Genomic DNA, 20154 nt, shown 5'->3' with positions numbered 1-20154 from the left:
TATTCGAGAGAGGTTATTTTCATCTACCACTCCCCTCCCCATAACTCCAAATGTATATGAAGAGGCAAGTTATTCTGCAAACAGCTGTTTTTGTTAAAGGTACAGTAACTGACAGAAGGTACTTTTTCAGCTTCCTAGGGTCCTTTTCTTATTTTGATAGATGACAGGGCTCTCATGAACATAAAAAGTACTTTTCACAGTTTTTTTTTTCCACCAAGTGTATTCTATTAGCTGACAGACTCTCTCATAACTTCCAAGACTTCGGTAGGATTTGAAGCAGTATAATGCTACTTTTCTTCTTTAGTTAAAGGCTTGCTATTCACTTGTGAAAAGCCTAAAGGTATGGGAAAGGCAATAGATTGAATTTTGGAGGTTTTATAAATGCTCTGCAAGTTTCTCCTTTGTCTGTTATCAACTTTTTGGTGCGGCTGTGGTTCATAGATGTCGTCAGCCATTCCCTCGCCCTGCTGCTTTTTGGTCCCATTTTCCCAGACAGTGGGTGGGAAAAGAGGGAACTGGAAGGCTCTTCAGTGGGAGCACGTATTTCAGCAAAACCTACTTTCCTTCTAGAATTGTTGTGCTAGCTGCTTAACTTAATAACATAAGGACGACCAGGTGAGAGTTACATGTTTTTAAGGCCAAACGTAAGTAGGAAAAGAGGGAAACGGAGGCAAGCCTAAATGAGCTCACTCTCTGATTGCCTTATTTTTGAAAAGTCTCTGTGCATGGTTAAGGGGTGAGGAAAATTGATTTACATGTTTTGGCCAACAATACCTGCTGTTTTTAGGATAGAGTCTTAGGCCAAAGGATGTTCTCACCTAACATTTATGAAGTCCTTCAGAACATGGTCTAATACTTACCTAATACGTGGCAATTCTGACACTCTCAGTCTAGATAAGAGAGTAGAGGGTTTGAGACATCATTGAGGTGGCTGTGGAAAATGCGGGGTCGCTTTTTCAGAACTAAGATTGGTCCTGGATTATTATGGATTCATTGTGGAAGAGTGTCCTGTGGCTCACTCAGACTGCTTAGTAATTCCAGGGACCTTCATGGTAAATTTTCTAATCTGTAGTCATTGTTTTTCAAAGGACAGCAACAGTCTTTGGGACAGTCCCCTCCGCATCCACATCTCCTCCTATCCATATATGCTTTACCAAAGCCATTTTACCACTATGTAAGAAAAACAAGGGTTACCAAATGTCAGTTTTAATTTCATGATGCTTCATATCATGCTTTGGTTTTATAGCCCAAGTTGATGCAATTTTTACACTGTAATTTTCTCTTTGTTTTCTATTTCTGTATACTGTTTTTGTTTTGTAAAAATTTCATTAGTTTCTGAAAAAAAGAAGTTTAAGGAAAGTTAGTATTTGTAATGGACAGTTTAAAAAAATCATAAAGACATGTTCAGTTTTCTTCCCTCTGGGTTGGCAGAAAACAGGCCAGATACATTGTGCTCCTTTTATTCCATTGTTCTTTTCCCTTTCTTCTAATACAGGAAGTGTAAATGATGTTAACAGTCTGTAGTTTTAGCAAGTGCTAAAACCCCAATCAGTTCCCTTTCTTTCCCTTTAAAAGGTACTCTATTGAAATAAATTAATTAATGGGGATAAAGGCACTCTATTGTTTGGAATTCTGAATACAACAGATATATTTATATGTCTTTTTCTCTTTTGCAGAGGGATTACAAATCCTATCCCATAGCTACCTAATAGCAATTGTCTTAAGTTATCTAGGCTTTGCAACCCAAGGCAATCCTGCTCAGCAGCTGCCTGAGTTCTCTTCCTCGTTGCTGCTATGTAACTGCCTTAAACCATAGAATTGACGCAATGTCCCAGAATGTGTGTCTGCAGCAAGCTGAAAGATAGACAAAGGTCAGGAGTAAGGTATTTCCACCTGGTTAGAGGGCAAGAGCCCCAAATGCAGCTGCAGCTGGAGCTGCTGATAAAAAAAAAAAAAAAGCCTGAAATTCAGACGAGAGGTCAGAGATAGATGGGGATTTAAGATCTGGACAATTACAGGGCTCCTGCAACTTTGGAATAATTCCATTTCTCTGGAAAAATGAGATGGGAGAAGAGAACAAGATTTAGGCCTGGGCCTTGGGAAATTTTTGCTGTTGGGGTCTGGAAGGAGTAGCAGGACGACTGACGTAGAGGCATAAACTACCATGCCGTGGTGGAAATCACCAAATGCTATACATCTTCTAGACTGGGTTTTTGAGCCAAATAATCTTAGTTATGTTGCTGGGGTTGAAGGGTCTAGGCATTATAATCCCTGTGACTGTCTCAGCATTTAAAAGAGATATAGCATATGTAAAATGATGTTTATGGTTTTCTTGGGAAGAGATCCCTGAGATTGTGATTTTAGTGTGGGGGAACTTTTTCTTACAGTGCTTATATGTGTTGAAATTATATAGTATTTTTATAAGCTCTTTGTAAGAATTCAAGAGAATCAGCTTAATAACATTTCCAACTCTTAATCTGTATGATTTCTTCCTTTTCCAGAAGAACGAAATTTAAAGATATATTTGAAGTGAGGTTATTATTAGATTTGATAATTATTTTAATTTGATCAAAAATAAATATACCAGGGGAAGAAACAGAAGGGCAAATGATAAGTGTACTTTCAGTTTTTCACAGTAGGTTTTAGGTTATGCTCTACCTCATGAATATTTGCAATTATCATGCAAGTAAATCATGTATGTGTGTTATATTATGTTATATTATAGAATTAATGAAGACTTTTCAAAAGAGCAGCAACAGTGCATTCAGATGCGCATTATATGTAGCTCGGCAAACATTTTGAAGTACACACCATGTTTCTCAATAAAATTATAGGAATGACTTCATAGAATGATACTGAAATGAAGTGAATGTGTGTATCACTTGAGTATTGCAAATAAGTACCATGCATAGAATGTGTTGAATGAAAACTCTTGGTAAACTGACTCATTTTTCCCCTGGGAATTCAGATAACTTAGCAACTTGCATTCTGAGTCCAAAGAAAAAGGTTGTATTTTTTCTTTTTTCCTCCTCCTCTGCCAGTAACTTCATGCTGGGTAAAGAATCCCACATCGGTGGGAAAAGGTTTACTTGCAGTTGTGCTTATCTCAAAAGGATTATGGTGGATTTAGTAATCCAAACAGGATAGCCTTTAGTTGCTTCGTGTAAGGTTCATAGTTGAATACCGTGGTTGGTCATAATAAGACATTGCAATAAACAACTTGTCCAGTGACACTCTTTGCTACCATATAATCAGCAGCTGAGTCACCATTTAGAGGACATCAAAGGCATGTGGGGTTTTTGCCTTTGGTTTTTTGAAGCAGGCCCCACTCTGGAGCCTACTTTAGCCTTGAACTCATGGCTTTAATCCTGCCTCTGTCTCCACAATACTGGGACATGAGTAGACATGAGTCACTATGCATGGTTCAATAGAATTTAAATATTATCCTCTCTTGAAACTGATTAAACTATGAATTAAAAAAAATGAGAATCCAGGACAAACTTTAGTATCTTAATGACCTAAGGACGTTGCTGCTACAACCTAATAAGCAACATGATTGCCAGACATACAGATTTAGTCTCAGATTATCACAGCCTCATTAGAATAAAGCATTGAGAAGAAAGCTTTGGAACCTAGACTGTCCCAGGTAATAGAATCTAGGATTAATAAACTTGAATGTGATTATTAAACATCCTCCCTGAATTTTTTTAATTACTTGTCCATGTGGGTCCAGGTCCCAGTCTTAAACAGATGATTTTACATCTTTGCAACTCTTGCTGAAAGATTTTTATTTCACTTTGTAATTTCTACTTATATTTTATGGCATACCTTTCCTAATATTTATGTTCTAAACATAATATACATAATCAAAGTAGAGCTAAACAGAGCAACTAAGAACGTTCTGGAAGAATAATAACTAGATTTTTGCGAATATGTTCCCATGGGCAAGCCACTGGATGTCTCTTAGTCTCAGTTTGTTCAGCTGGGGAGAGAAAGATAAGTGTCAATTTTACAGGGCTGTTAGGAAAAGAAAATGGGGGACTTCATGGCTAGTGCTTGTGACTGTTGGTTCTTAAGAGCTCAGAAAGTTTCTATAATTTCTTTAACCATACTAGAATTATTAAACACAAATTTATCTAAATTTTTGCTATTAGGGTCGGTGCACTCGAGAGAACTGCAAGTACCTACACCCTCCACCCCACTTAAAGTCGCAGCTAGAAATTAATGGGAGAAACAATCTGATTCAACAGAAGACAGCCGCCGCCATGTTTGCCCAGCAGATGCAGCTTATGCTCCAAAACGCTCAGATGTCATCTCTTGTAAGTTACAGTAGTCTTTGAAAACTGCCAGTGCATGTGGGGTATTCTGGCTGCTGTATGACTGTTCTCTCAGTACTAGCTGCCTCTCCACACGAGCCTTCTATCTAGCATATCTGTTTATGTAAGTCCAATCACAGGAGCCTATTGAGTACTTGATGTTTTTGTTCATGATACTGTTTCCAGAACATCTAGACAGATTGATGCATGATAGATTTTATGTTTTACACTATTAGTTTGCCAAATATATTTGCCTTCTAAGTCAGTGATGATCATTAAGTTGACCAATTAATCCTCATGTAACCAGTGAGCTCCTTAGAGCTCATTTGGCCTTCGGTAATACTTTACATGAGCAAAGTCCTTGTTGAACTCTTCTGGGTTTTAATATGCTGATGGATCATGTCTCCTCCCTACTCATCTGTTGGTAAGATGCTGGGAATAATGTTCACAGAAAAGTAGGTATGTATGTTGAATCTAGAAAGTACATGGGAATAAACCAAAGGACTTTTTAACTATTTTTTCACTTTATTGTGGTATGGTGACAATGTATTCATTTAAGGTATAAATGTGATGATTTATACATATAATACATACGTGTGTCATTTATAAAATGAGATGACATAAATTAACCTAAAGGATATTATGCCATGTAGAACAGATCAGATTGAGAATGACAAATGCTGCATGGTTTTACTTATATGTAGTATCTCAAAAATGTTGAACTCATAGGAACAGAGAATAAATTGATCGTTGCTAGAAGCTTCTGGTGAGGGTAGGGAGATGTTGGTCAATGTTTGACTAAGACAAACAAGTATTTAACTCACCATTACCATTCTCAGGCTCGTATGGGAATAAGCAAGGGATAGAGGAAGATGTTACTAACACATGAGCCCAATATGTCTTATAAAGCCAGAGCAAGTATCTTTTCAAAGGTCAAGATACAGCCCCAGAGTGCCAGTCAAATGTCCTGCTTTAGGGAATCAGAGAGCTGGGCATAGGGTAAAATAGGGGTGAGAAAAACTATGTTCTTTCTTTTTAACCTGTGAGAGCCTCTCTGTCTCTGTGTAGGAATGGTTAGAATGGCTCATGCTGGGCAAATAAAGAACCATTTTAAAAGAAATGAGTAATACATTTATAGAGTTTGAACATTCTTCAATTGTGCTTTCTAATTTGATTCTCCATGAGTTTGATAATAGGCCACACACATATTGATAGGGATATATTAATATACATTAATAAGTAAATATATATACATGTATCTTATATATACATATATATGTATGTGTATATATATCTTATATGTGTGTATGTACATACACACACACACATATAAATATATTTTTTTGGTGGGTGTAACTTCAGATCTCAAGCTTAAGAAGATAACCGATATGACTCATCAAAGTACAGTTTATTTTATGGCATGTTACAATATATAAGTATTATATAGAAGACCCCCAGGGAACAATTAGAAATTGGTTTTTCTACCTCATTTACTGATAGCTATTATGATGTAATAAGTTAATAAGGATTAATTTCTACAGCTAGTGTGTGCACAAAATTCTAATCCTGAGATGGTTGATATGCTCCTCTGTGGTCTAGGAAGTTGCTTTGTAGAACTGTTGTAATTCAGCTAGTGTGTGCAATTTTAAGTGAAATGTACCAGTCTCATCTGGAAGAAATCTCTTTAATATGAATCCGGATCTTGATATTACAGCAGGAATGTATAATTTTGCTTAATTTCTATGGTACAGATTCTTCCTATAATCAGTTCTTTTTATCTCCTTTAATCACCCCCTTACTAATAATTTGATACTTGTCCTTAGAACAAATTTTGTTTAAAAATTTCCAATCCTGTGTTTGTGTGATTGCACATTAATAACCGTGTGTATCACTAGCTTGAACTTCAGGTCTTTCCACAAAGCTTACTTTGATTTGTTTCTAGGATACCAGAAGAGCGCATTTGCCTTTGGAAAACTGAATATAGCTTGCTTATTAAAAGCCCCTAGATAAAGGGAATGTCAGCCTACAGAGAACAGGAGCTAGAGAGCAGATTCTGTTCAATGTAACTGAACAATGAGAAAAACCACACCTAGTCAATTTAGGTGGCATGCTTGCCATGGTAGGAGAGTTTGTTCACTGTGTTTAACGGGTATGCACTGACACTTGCTACTGAAAATATCTACGTTCGAAAGCTTTTAGGTGGCTTTATTAAGAAAGTTTAGCAGATGGAGCAAGCAATGTGGCTCCCTAGCATTTTTCCAATGCATTTAAAAAGCCAGTGTTTCTGATCTTCAGACTTGGTCTCCACTGTCAAGAGCTAAGACAACGCTGTAGACTAGAGTACAAGTAGAAAACTCTCGAACAAAGCAAAAGTTAAAAACAATCTCAGCTTCACAATGAAGAATTTTAGTGATATGAAAGGATTCTTACTACTACAGAGAATGCATGTAACATATAAAAAATATGCTATAAGACTATAATATATTTCTTGAGACATTCTGTATACATAGACCTGTATTAAGAAACTCTCCTCCTAGCCCTCTATTGCAGCTTCCCCTTCCACCAAAGAAGGGTCGATCTGAACTATGGTTGTGGGCCTCCTTTTTGCCCCTTATAGACACTGTAGTCTACTTTTCATTTGCTTGCCTGACTACCTTTAATGTTTCTTTTTAACCAAAGACATCTATAATTTTAAAGTTAAAAAGGACCAGGTGTAGTTGAGGGCAATTATTTCCTTTTAAACCATGAACTTTTTTCCTTAGCACTCTCGAGGGCAAAGGTGGCTTATTTTTAACAATTATGACGAGTAGATGAACACTACTATCATTTTTCATTTGTTAATAAACATAACTCATAAGTACTGAGGTACCATTTAACTGCTCTGGAGATTACATGGGCCTTCTGCAGCATGCCTTTTGACTGCTTCTGTTCCTTAAGAACATCCCTCAGTAGGTGACCAAGTAAAAACTATGAAACACAAGTTATTTAGGTGTGCTCTATGTAAGCAGTTAGTAAAGAAGGAAACTAAAACTATATATTTCATTGCTGTTCAGAATTTTCTGATAGTAATAAGCCCGATAATGATTTAAAAAAAAAAAAGGCTTACCTTTTTTATACAACCGCAGTGTCTTCAAATGCACAATACAAAGACAGTATTATGAGTGCTAGTAAAATTTAAGGACACTGTTTTTCTGGTGTTAAAATCAACTCAACAAATTGCCAACAAATGTTTACCCTCAGTAAAATAAAATGCTTAGCCTTCTTCCTCTAGATAGAAGCTCAGGGATGGAAGGCCATAGCTATTCTGTGGCCGCTAGGTCATGCTATAATTTACATCACTTAAAATCTTTTGTATTCATCAATAATTGTAACCGTTGTTGGGTATTACTGAGAATGAGTAGGTCTCTTTTGTTACAGAGACAATGGATTTGGCATAACATTTAATTTTCATTTATTTATGCTACTTGATGAATAATTCATTTTAAGCAATGGGTTAGTGTCCCCAAAAATGTTTATAAACTAGACACATGTACTTAAGGCATAACTTTTGCTTTTTTCATAATTTTTAAATGGAAACATATTTACCCACATATTTATGAGGTACACTGCAATAATTTTCTAGATGCATAGACTGTGAAAAGCTAATCAGTGCGATCAGCATTTTCATCTCCTCACTTAGTGGATCCATGTGTTGGGAACCTGAGGACCAGCAAGCTTTGTGCTAGATTCTCAAACCATTTGATTACTCAAACCATTTGATAAATGAGACACCTGTACTTCTAGGTTTATTGACCACTGTTCACAGTAGCTAAGATATAAAATCAACCAAGACCATCAAGAGGTAACTGGTTAAAGAGCCAGAATTTTTATTGAATTGTTATACTATTCAGAAGATGCTTCAGAGTCCTTTAAGAAGAATATTTGCTAGGCTAGGCTCTTAAAATTTTACCTTGGAAGACTATTATCTTCCCATAGTTAATCACTAAGTAGCAATTATAAATATACATGGGTAGGAGTATATGTCTGTCTGTCTGTCTCTGTCTCTGTCTCTCTCTGTCTCTCTCTGTCTCTCTCTCTCTGTGTGTGTGTGTGTGTGTGTGTGTGTGTGTGTATGAATTCTATGAATTCTTACGTTTGAGAGAAGTTAAATGTCCATACTTTTTGTAATACAAGTCTACAAAGGAGCACAGTGAAATCAGTAAGTAGATCTGCTAGTTCAATTGACATGAAAGATGTTGTATACATAGAGGCGGGATTAAGTTGCTTAGATTACTGCAACTGAATGAACAAGTTTGTAGGCTGCTTGACTTAACTCATGACTGTTAGTCAAAGCTAAGCCATTGAAGGTTCAGATTCAAGAAATGACATAGTTAGCTTGGGGCAGAGGTGGTGTTGAGAACATAGGAATGCTTATTTGAAAAGAAATAAGCAGCTCAGGAGTTCCTGCTCTGCTCCAGGGCCGCAGTTGGAAGAACTTGCTCCTCAATAAAGTGCTATAGAATGGCATTTGTACTCAAAGATGGAATGGTCATAAAAGCTACAACACTAATTTTAAAACCTAATTGCAACCCAATAGAGTTTGTGGTTAAATCTTTAAAAAAAAAAAAAAAAAAACTAAACAAACAAACAAACAAAAAAGAACTAAACATCTCCAGGAATCGGCTTACCTTTTTGATAGGCTGATTATTTACAGATTTTTTCATACTATTAGAGGAAGTAACAGACCCTAAGTAGATTGAAATGGTTTAAAAAAAAAAACAGAAAAAAGCTAAAAAGAAAAATTTCCCCTGGCAAAATGTGAAAATTAGAGAGGTTAGAGTTTTGTGAACATTGAGCTTGGCTTTTAATTGAGAATTAATTACAGATGTTATTTTTTTAGTCTGAAAATAATTCATCCACCCCTCAGCCTTTGTTTAATACATCCTAGTTGTAATGGTTTTTTTTCAGTTTTAGAAAAAGCAAGATTAAGAAGTATTTAGAATTAGAAGTGACTTCAGTGAGAAAGCCATAAAAGTCTGAGAGAAAACAAATACTTGGAAATAAAACTACTGTGTGGTTCAAATGTGGAGTTTTTACTTTCAAAGCTTCTTACTGATTGTAGCATGAGTATGAATCATTGAATTAGTAAGATCTGACTTATCAAGGGCTAATTCCTGAAAATGGTGAGAACTTAGACAAGCTCCTGAGAACTGTTCCATCATAAGACTTAGCTGGGCTTGGTCAGCCCAGGGCTATCTGTCCTCAAAGTGGAGAGCCCCTCCCAAGAGTGCTCTATCATCTTTTTTTGGCATCTAGTTTGGTCCCTTCATCTTAAAGTGCCTTCCCCTTACCCTAATGAGGCCAGTTCCTTTGAGGTGGATTCTTTCTGTTCTTGTTAACAGAGTAGTCAGTTCATTTAATAAACTTGCCTAAGGAGGACTGCTGAAGCAGGAGCAGTTCTGTCAGCCAACTTGGCCTTCAGGGTTTCTTCCAGCAGCTGTGCTAGTGGAAATTTAAAGTAAGCATGGAGGATAAGGTAGGGATTGTACTTATTGCCCCTGCCAGACTCCACACATTCCTGTTTTCCCTGTAGTTAGAGGAAGCCCTCTGACTGCAATTTAGCATGTGTGGGGGGCAGTTTGAGTTCTTCAGTGAAAGAAATGCAAGAAAGAACAACATGCACTTAGTAAAACCACAGTGAGCCATTACCAGTTATTAACTTACTAAGTTGCTATTAGAAATATATAAGTAATATATATTATTCAGTGGTTAAAATTAAAATTTATTTTGAAATACATCTTCAATTGTATCTACAAGTCACTCAGTAAGTATTCAGTATTCTAGGGCAGAGAGAACTATCAGTGAAATGATGACCACATTGTAAAGATGCAAACATGTGGCAGGAACTGGAGAAGAGTGCTGTAAAGTGATAAAATGTGCCATTCCTGAGACTAAAGGCAGGAGCATACCAATGTTTTTGAATTCAGGAATTTTAAGTAGAGACATACCCAAACCAGTAAATAGCATTGTATTTCTAAAGCTTTTATTTACTAATTATGCTCTAAATTATAGACCATATAATTCTGGTATCTTATCTCTTCCTCCATAACAGGAATCCTTGTAGAATTTCTAGGACCTCCTTTTGAATGATGAGTGTCATATGGCCCCTAGAAAAGACAAGGCTGGGCTCAGTCACATCCATTTATGAAAAAGGTCCTAGAGTTCAAAAGAAAATAATAAAATAAAATTACAGTGATATCCTCATTGTAGATAGACGGTAAACTGTTAAGGTATTCACTTTTCCTAAATTACCCTTTTCTTTTTCCAAGTCTTCCATAAATAGCAGTGGGCTAAGGAAAGAAAGAAGGGCAGGACACTATTGGGTGATTGGGTCATCTGGCAGGACAGGCAGCCTTAGAGCCAATTACAACTGGGAACAGGAAGAAGGAGGTGGGAGGAAAGTGGATTTCAGGAATACACCGAGCCTCCCCCCCCCCCCCCCCAGTTAAAGGCATGGCAAAGGTAAGGAAACCAAGAGAAGTGTGTGTGTGTGTGTGTGTGTGTCTGTCTTTCTGTCTGTCTGTCTGTCTGTCTGTCTGTGTGTCTGTGTCTGTGTGTGTGTATGTGTATCTCTTGTCATTCATTGGTTAAATTGGGGATTTTCCAAAAATCAGCTTACCAATAAATTTCATGCTCATAGAGAGTTGTTCTTTTAAAAGCACCTATATAGGAATTAGTAAAACACAAAAAAACCCAAGAAACAGTGGTAATTATATTTGGAATATATATATTTGTATATAATATGTATAATTCATGTATATATACTTTTTATGTAACAACAATTAATAAAAAATAAAGATGCCATATATTTTAAAGAGAGTGAAAAGGGGGGATATGGGAGGATTTAAAGAGGAAATGGAAGGGGGAAATTATATATTCATATAAATATATAAAAATAGAGTAATTATATAATAAATATAATAAAATGTTATAATTATATAATCCCAAAAATAAAAGAAATAGTGATAAATTGTGGTATGGCTTATATTCCTTCAAGAATGCCTGGTACAATAAATCATAAGAAGGATTTGTTTAGCTATAATACCTCATTTTCTCTCTTTTGAACACAGGCATCTTTTCCTATGAACCCATCACTTGCAGCTAATCCTGCCATGGCTTTCAATCCTTACATGCCTCATCCTGGGATGGGCCTGGTTCCTGCTGAGCTTTTCCCAAATGGTCCAGTTCTGATTTCTGGAAACCCAGCTCTTGCACTGTCAGGAGTTCCTGGTCCAAAACCAACTCGTACAGATAGACTGGAGGTATTTGTTAAGACATATATAAATGCTTGTCAAATGAATGTTAACTTTATGCATGATGTACCATTTTCAGAGGCTAGTTTGTTGAATGTTTTAAATAAGTACATCCAAGCACCTTTTTACCTAAGCAGCCTGAGAAAGAATGTTAACCATTTTTAAACTTCAGTTAGACCTTGTTCTGCCAACTGAATGAATTTTGTTGTGTAGTAGGTCAAACAATGCTTCAGAATGGTTCAAAAATGAACCATTGTATAGAAAGTCTGAGTGAAAAATGTTCTCTATGTCTATGCTGGAGCATTATAGAGTGGGATTATTGGGATTGCTCATAAATCTTTACTTTCTAGAATAGACACTTGTATCTAGAATGATAAACTGAAAAAAGATTAACCTAACATTCTAAAATTATAGAATGTAAAGCTATATGAATGTAGGTTGTAAACACGTTATATGTCTAACCATTTTCTCCATGTTAAAAAATGATGTATTTCATAAGTAAATAGCTCATGAAACATGAAGAATTTAAAGGAAATTTCAAACAGCCTTTGATTTACTGGCATCCTTTAGTTTCCCCCTTAATTCTATTCTTTGTACACTAAAATAAGTGACTGGTTGATTTCTTAAAAAGTCAGCTACATAGGCATTCAATTGAATACCTGCTCAGATATTATTAATAAAACTTGAATATACGTTGACTATGTAAAACTACCAGTGCATTGCTGTGTAATAAACACCCCAGACCTTAAAGAAACGGTTATACTTAGGATAGATAGGTTAACTTCAGGATTCAAATACATTTTTAGTAATATTTTAAAATCCTATGTTTGTGTAAGGCAAATAGACACTCTTTGTAGAAAATGTGATGCCCCTCTCGAATAGAAATTGTGTTCATCTTAGGGTGAATATTGCTTTGTATTACCCTTCATCTTTCACAGATATTTCTTACATAAATGACAAGATGTATATGGGACTCTCATATGTTCTAGGAAGGTAAATAAAAGCCAGTCACCTTCCAGTCATCACTGGAAAATGAATGTGTTTTTCTTTCCTCCTTAAGGTTTGCCGTGAATTTCAGCGTGGAAATTGTACCCGTGGGGAGAGCGAGTGCCGCTATGCTCACCCTACGGATGTTTCCATGATTGAAGTCACTGATAATACTGTGACAATCTGCATGGATTACATTAAGGGCCGATGCTCCCGGGAGAAATGCAAGTACTTTCATCCTCCTCCCCACCTGCAGGCCAAACTCAGGGCAGCTCATCACCAGATGAACCATTCGGTTGCCAATGCAATGGTAAGAGTAGGTTGGGACTATGGGCTTTCTGTTTGGGGGGGGGGGGTGGGGTGGAATAAATAATTCATGTAAGCCTACTTTATATAATCTGCATATGTAAACAACTGGCTACTCATGACTGTATCTTAATACAGATAGCCGAAGTTATACATTAGAATAGATAGGACCAATTTATTCTAATTATTTGGTAATACTTCCTAATGATAATTTGTTTAGAAACTTTATTAATGATATTAACTCACTATTCTCTTTCTCACGATCTTAGAAAATGATAAAAATATATGATTTTAAAAGTAAATGTGAGTGTCTTACAATCTGAATAGCCTGAATATTCAAAAATGGCAGAGTTGCCTCTGTATTCTGAGTCACTTTCATGGGCACTTTGCCATTCACTTTTTAATTCCTTTGAAATCACAGCACTTGAAAGATGGAGTATTAAGTAGCTTCTGATTTCACAAATTCAGAGTTACCTTTCCAGTCTGGTGGCATGATACAGGCAGAGGGAAAGATCAAGGCAAAAGGCTGCCATAGCTTCGGGGAGATTTTGAAGTGACTGAGGGATAAGGCCTCTCCTTTTGAGTTAGCCTAGGGGTCACTTATGGGGAAAAGTTAGTTTTGATTGATAACACTAAAAAGTAGCAAGTAGGAGAACAATAATTGTGTGACACAGTGTGAGAGGTCAACGTTAAAAATCCTCAGGTATTTCACTACATCCATGTCGGGACTTTAACGGGCAGAAATCTTTCCTCTCCTACTGACAGTTCTGCCTGTCTCGTTTCTATTGTTTACTAAATGAGCATACCCGAGAAGTTAATTGTGTATGAAGATTCTCTATTAAATTTTATGGCCCCATCCTGCCCTCAAGTGTTAAGGACCGGAGACATTAAAAGGCCTTTTCTGTTGTTTGCCCTGCTGGCTGTCCACTGCTCCTGGAAAGTCTTGCTCAATGGCTGCCCTTGTGGTGGCTTCCCAGGCTGTATCTTAGATCACTGGCACTTTCTTGGTCTAGGTACATTTTTACTACTTCCCTGATACTAGCGATAAATTCGTCCCTTCTCCATAGGCCCTGCCATCTGGTGCACTTCAACTGATACCAAAGAGGTCAGCCCTTGAAAAGGCCAATGGTGCCACTCCAGTCTTTAACCCCACTGTTTTCCACTGCCAACAGGCTCTGGCTAACATGCAGATTCCGCAGCCGGCTTTTATCCCGACAGGTGAGAGCACAGCTCTGGGAATATTGGGTTTAACAGTTTAAGTGTGTGTGCTGCAAAGCCTCTTCCAAAGGGCTTTGTTGGGGGGACCACCACCATGCATTTTGACCATAAGTAAAGTAAAGCTATTGCTTTTGATTTGCTATTATCTAGAATAACATGAGTTTGGAAGTGAATGGCTTGAAATGAATGGAAGAAAGATGTTAATATTTTTCTTTTGGGGCATTTCTTTTTACTTTGTGCTTCTGAAGGTTGATTCACTTGGTTTAATCTCAACTAATGTCTTGACTCTTAGTTATTATTTCACAGATATTTATTGGGCAAAAGAATTTTCCACCTTCAATATTGTAAATTTTGTGGTCCATATAACAATGATATAACAGTCAGTAATTTTTAAACCCTTAAGTTTATAGTAAATTTATGAAACAGGTAGTTTCAGCCTCTGACTGTCGGAAACTATTTTTAAGTGAAAATAAGGAGTTGGGGATGTGGGGTAATGGAAAGCTTGTCTAGCCTTAGATTTCATCTCTACCACTGCCAGAAAGTTGTGGGATTTTCCTCTAAAAAAAAAAAAAAAACCTTAATAAATGAAAGTACCGTTTGCTTTAAAACCATTTTATAAGACTTATACATTACGTAAACATGCCTGACAAATAGCATTATATACTTAGACATCGGGAAAATAATAAGTTGATCAGTTAGCTAATTGGGAAGGGGGCCATTACAATAACAGTGTTTAGTTATTGACTACAGTCACTCATCTGGTCACCATTTACAAGGCCAACACAATATATTTATATAATAGTTTCTGGAGATGAAAATGAAGTTCTTTGATATATTTCTATCACTTAGAAAGAGTTACAATTTATGTCTAATGATGTAGACTTTTCTTCCAAATCTAAAGAAAAATATATAATGCCACAAAGTAAAAGGGAAAATCCAGACTGTTTTGAAGTAGCTTTCTCTTTTTTCAGCAATCACCATAATCTTCATCTACATCAGATCACTCCATCTTGGCTACTTTTCAGGGTTTTTTTCAGAGCTAGAGAATAAATTTGGTGGTCTAGAAGGTCCAGCCAGGGATGGTTGAGTATGGAAAAATTTACATTGTTTATTCCAGGTCTTCTTTTCAATTTTAGAGTGACTGTATATAGAAGTTAGACATTTGTTTTGCCAAATTTGACACATATTAAAACCTAGTTTTAATTGCATGCCCATAATCTCAAATATTCAAGAAACTTAATCAAGATTGGACTAGCTAAATATTAGATGGGAGGCCAGCCTCAAATTCACTGTCTCAAAACTAAAGTACAAACAAGAAATCTCCCCAATCTGCTTCCCTGAATTAATAGCAAACCTTAAAGCTAATTTAACTGAGACTCCCCCTTAATGGAATGTCAATTGCCAAAGAGACTACTCCTCAGTTTCAGTGAGGTGTAGAACACATTTTTAATAGATTAATTCTCTAACAACAACACAAAAGGCGACAGACTTGGATTCTGAAACATACCTTTAAGAGGATGTGTGTAGTAAACAAAAAAATTTTCCTTTTATGAATAAAGTTTAACAGTATATTTGCATAGAATAAATATTTAATTTAAGTGAGATTATTCCTTTAAAGAAAACATAAAGTCCTTTTTTAACCTCTGAATTACTTTTATTACCTAGGTCTGTGGTCTTAAATCTAACCTGTAATTATAAGCATGGGTGATTACTGGTTTGCATGTGCTGATGAACTGATAATGCAAAAACTATCTTTGGAGTTAAAACCCCTTTCTTTCTATAAGACCTTAATAATGAAATCTCTCTTTTCTTTACTTTCCACGCTTTTCTGCATGGTGTACAGGGCCAATACTGTGCATGACTCCTGCTTCAACTTTTGGTAGGTTTTGTAAAAAAAAAAAATCTCATTTTCTCTAACCTAAAACTATCTTTCTGCTGTGACTATGAAATCACAAAATGATGTGAGTGGACATGTTCTGGTACTTAGGGTTTACTATGATGCTTTGTGCAATCAAAGTAGACCCATTTCTCAGATCTAGTAGGGGGCCACTATAGCTAAATTCTAATCCTGTCATTTTCATTTTTTCCCTAAAAATAGCAACTGAAATATTTTTAAAATATTTCCTTCCATACTGAAACTAGATGATTTTTCTGGTCCTTCTATTATTTTAAAAATAAATTTCTAATGTATAACTCATAAACTACAATAAAACAATCTCCTCCCAAAGTTATCCTTATAGTGTAATGCATTCATTATACAGATATTGAGAAAGGATGACTTAAGCAAAGCTAGAACATCCTGCAGTGTTCTGTGATAGATTCTATAGCATTCAAGAAGGAAGCATCATCTGCCCAGAAATTAGGCACAACTGAGTCATTTCAAAAGTGATTTGGGGGTAATTGTGCAGTTTTAAATTCCCAGTCACATCCTCTCTGTCTTTTGGCTAACATCAAGTGAAACAATCAGTTACACAGGCATTCTGTAGTTAGCCACCACCACAGTTTGTAGCCTTCCCTAAGCCAGTTTGTATTTCACTAATAGAAAATAAAATGAGAATGCCATTGGGGAGGTTATAGTTCCTAGGAACCAGGAACAGATCATGAAAAATTAGGTTTTTTTTTTTTTTTAAGTATGATTCAGAATGCATCTTAGCATCACCTAACAACCAAGTGCCTCTCATTTTAGAGAATTCTCACAACTTGATCTCCACCCCACTGGTAGACTAAAGGTTATGTGTGAGATCATAAGAAGGAAATGTGTTATGTGTGAAATAAGAAGGAAAGGTGAAAATGATGACCACAGAAACAACACAAGATTGCAATCTTGTCAAAGCCATGAATGAAGCCTGGTATTGAAGGATTAGTTGTCCCCCTGTAGGAATTAACATTACCTTGATACTAACGGGAACATTCTATGAATGTAAGGGGAAGAACTGACTTCTGCAGGTTTGAGATCTGTGTCTCTGTTTGCAACATTTTGTGACCTGTCTCCTGGGGCTGCTCCTTGTCCTTTCCCTTTCAAAGCTCTGCTTCTGAATGCAATTGCATGCTTTGGCACTGCTGCTGCACTTCCAATGAGAAAAACATGAGTGGTTTTAGAATTAGCACTCGAGACAAGGAAAGATGGCGGTAGGGAATAAGTAGCCGGAGACGGGTAAAGGGAGTTTCTGCTACTGTTTGGAGGACATTCACTTTGTTCCCCAAATTTGGGGCATTCACTTTGTCAGTACACTGTCAGAAACTCCGAATTTGACTGAGGTAGACACGGCAAGTCATTATATGTGTATGCTTCCCATTCACACATTAATTCCCTACTTGGCTTTACAAAATAAATTGGAAATTAGAAAAAGCATCCAAAGGCGTTGAAAATGAAAGTAGCAAAGCAAAGAAAAACATCCCCAAAGAAATTTTGCAGCTGCTAGCCCTTGGAGGTCTAATATTTGCTGCAAAGACAAGATTTACTACAAAGCAGTTGTATGTTTTTGAAATAGTTAAAAATGTCCAAGGAACTTAGCAAACTGAATGCATAATCCATTGTTTTCATCATACTTGCTCTTCTACTCCATACTTATCAACAGAACCCCTGTTCTTTTATATGCAGATCAGGTAAGTACACATAAAACTGTCATTTGTACTAGAAAATCGAGTTACAGAACTTGTCAGTGAACCCAAACATGAGTCGACAATTCCCTAATTAAATTTGACTGCGCAACCCAGTGACTTGTCTGCTTAACTAGCTTTAATAGGTAGCCCTGGTAACAGCAGACTTTTTTTTTCATATTCCTTCATTAGTTCCTGAAAGTTCAGCCCTTTGAATCTACTACAATGTTATTTTGCTCAAAATGTTAAGAGTGGCTCTGTTTCATTAATGGTGACTATAATTGGCTTTCCCCTTTTTTCTCTTTTGAAATTTTCCTCCATTCCATGCTGTGCTGCTTTGCACTGACTCTGGTTGCATGCTGCACCCTGGTGTGTACCCATCATGATGATGTCACATGGCTTGTTGCTGGAACATCTACTACACCCTATTCCATCGTATCTGTCATGGTTGTGTAAATGCTCCACCCTTCCATGTGTCGCTTCCATGATTTCCTACTGCAAGTGCCCATGATGCACGGTGCTACACCTTCCACCGTGTCTGCAGCAACACCACCTGCCAGCAACGTTCCCTACGTTCCAACAACTACAGGCAACCAGGTTTGGTCATTTATTTCATCTGTTCAGACCTGCATAACCACAACATGTTGAAAAGGCACTGTATATGCCTTTTGGATTGGTGAGATATATTGGTCCATATGCTTCTATGTTTCTTGACCAGTCATTAGGTGTGGAACTTTGATTTTTTATGTATAATTTGGATACTGTATGTGGTTTTCTATTCATCTCAGAGTTAATTGGTGGCATGCTTACTCATTGTTAATTGGTAAGCAGATGTTACTCATGTTATTCCATATCAAATTATTGCTCCCACACCAGTCCTCAAATGTATATGCTGGACTGAAGATGTCTGAAATGCTTTTTCATCCTGATCAAGAGGAAAACTTATTTTACTACCCCCTCTTCTTTTTTGGTTATTGTGTTTGGACTTTGATTTCGTAAACACATCACCTTTACTTGCAGTTTCACTGGGTGATTAAAAAAGGCATGCTATCCCATTTCTTTCCAAGGAATGCACATCCTTATTTTCACCCAGTGATTACATCAGAAACCCCTTCTCATGTAGACATTAGATGTGCTTGTGTTGTTTTGATTTTCATTTGGCTTAGTTTTCAGGCAGAATCACAGGCAGATGACCAATATTTAGAGAATCTTGACATTATAAGATAATTAATACAATGGCTACTGAATTCAGTGCTGCTGGTTCTGCCTCATTAAAGTCATGGCTTGCCCCAGGTCAGCTGCATAAATTTCAAGCATGATAACCATGATGCACACAGCATTCATTCAGTGAATAAACCACACTCCACCCTGTGCTCTGCAAAGCTGACACTGTGGAAACAGTAAACGTAAAGTTTTCTCTGAAACTGATTCTTGTTATTGATGCACCAAACTCAAGCAATGAACAAAATAAATGGAATTCTTCCAAGATACCATTGTAATCTACAATCTTTTTTACTACTGTAAAAATTACCAATTATCAGTAGATGAACTGAATAGGAGCATGTTTGTTTCACAGATGTAGAAGTCACCAAAGAACAGTAAGTTTCTTTAAGTATTAACAGATGTTATTCATAGGCTGTATCTTTTATTTACACAGTTGTATTTGCTAAGGTTAAGGGAACACTTTTCTTTAAAGACATTGCTTATAACATGAGTTTGACTGTGCATTCAAAAGCTTCCAAACTGAACTATGAGAGAGAAGAGATGAATTTTTTGATGTGGTGATAACAGCTGTTGCTGTATTTTTGAAATGACTTTACATACTCAATGCTTTCTATTTTCAAAGGGGCAAAACAATTTTTTAAGCCAAAAGTACAAATCACATTTGAATTTTAATTCTTTAAGAGTCCGTTGTTCTTTTCAGGACAAGATTTCTCTGTGTAGCCCTGGCTGTCCTAGAACGCACTCTGTAGACCAGGCTGGCCTAAAAACTCTGAGATGTGGCAGCCTCTGTGTTCCAAATACTGGAGTCAATGGCATGCAGGAGAATACCCAGCTCAATTCATTAAGCTTTAGCTTGATTTTTTGTTGTTGTTGTTGTTAAAGCAAAACAAAGTAATTTTGTCAGAATTTTGCTGATTATAGTATTTTAAAGACAGTGAGTGCTATGTTTCTTCTTGAGTCAGTATACAAAGCTGGGCTCTTTCTGTATGTCTCAAGATGTTGCATCCCATGTACCTCAAGTAGAATTGCTCCAGCTGTTTTGAAGTTTGAATGACATACAAAATAATTTAGTGATTTAATAATTATTTTTATTCTTTTCCCACCCTTAACCCCTGACCTCTACTTTACCTAGATCAGGGACCATTAATATCACATGTGTAAATCTAAGCAATTATTCCAGTGGAACATGTGTGTTTGAAGATACGTAAGAA

At 36.6% G+C, this 20154-nt stretch overlaps 1 protein-coding gene across 12 annotated transcripts in view; it reads left to right on the top strand.

The window, feature by feature from the left end:
* The window catches only part of Mbnl3 (muscleblind like splicing regulator 3), a 95380-nt gene that overhangs the window by 66994 nt on the left and 8232 nt on the right, over window positions 1-20154 (top strand). For 9 of the 12 annotated variants that reach the window (XM_076918599.1, XM_076918590.1, XM_076918598.1 and 6 more), the window contains 6 exons: window positions 4155-4319; window positions 11426-11617; window positions 12669-12905; window positions 13969-14119; window positions 15963-15998; window positions 18222-18316. In XM_076918599.1, the coding sequence (XP_076774714.1) occupies window positions 4266-4319; window positions 11426-11617; window positions 12669-12905; window positions 13969-14119; window positions 15963-15998; window positions 18222-18316 (765 nt within the window). In that variant the 5' untranslated portion in view covers window positions 4155-4265. The remainder of the gene's footprint in view (window positions 1-4154; window positions 4320-11425; window positions 11618-12668; window positions 12906-13968; window positions 14120-15962; window positions 15999-18221; window positions 18317-20154) is intronic. The other 3 variants (XM_076918594.1, XM_034485869.2, XM_076918593.1) reach the window with 3 other exon arrangements.

The sequence above is a fragment of the Arvicanthis niloticus genome, chromosome X (assembly GCF_011762505.2).
Source record: "Arvicanthis niloticus isolate mArvNil1 chromosome X, mArvNil1.pat.X, whole genome shotgun sequence".
NCBI lineage: Eukaryota > Metazoa > Chordata > Mammalia > Rodentia > Muridae > Arvicanthis > Arvicanthis niloticus.
This window is presented reverse-complemented; position numbering and strand designations above follow the sequence as displayed.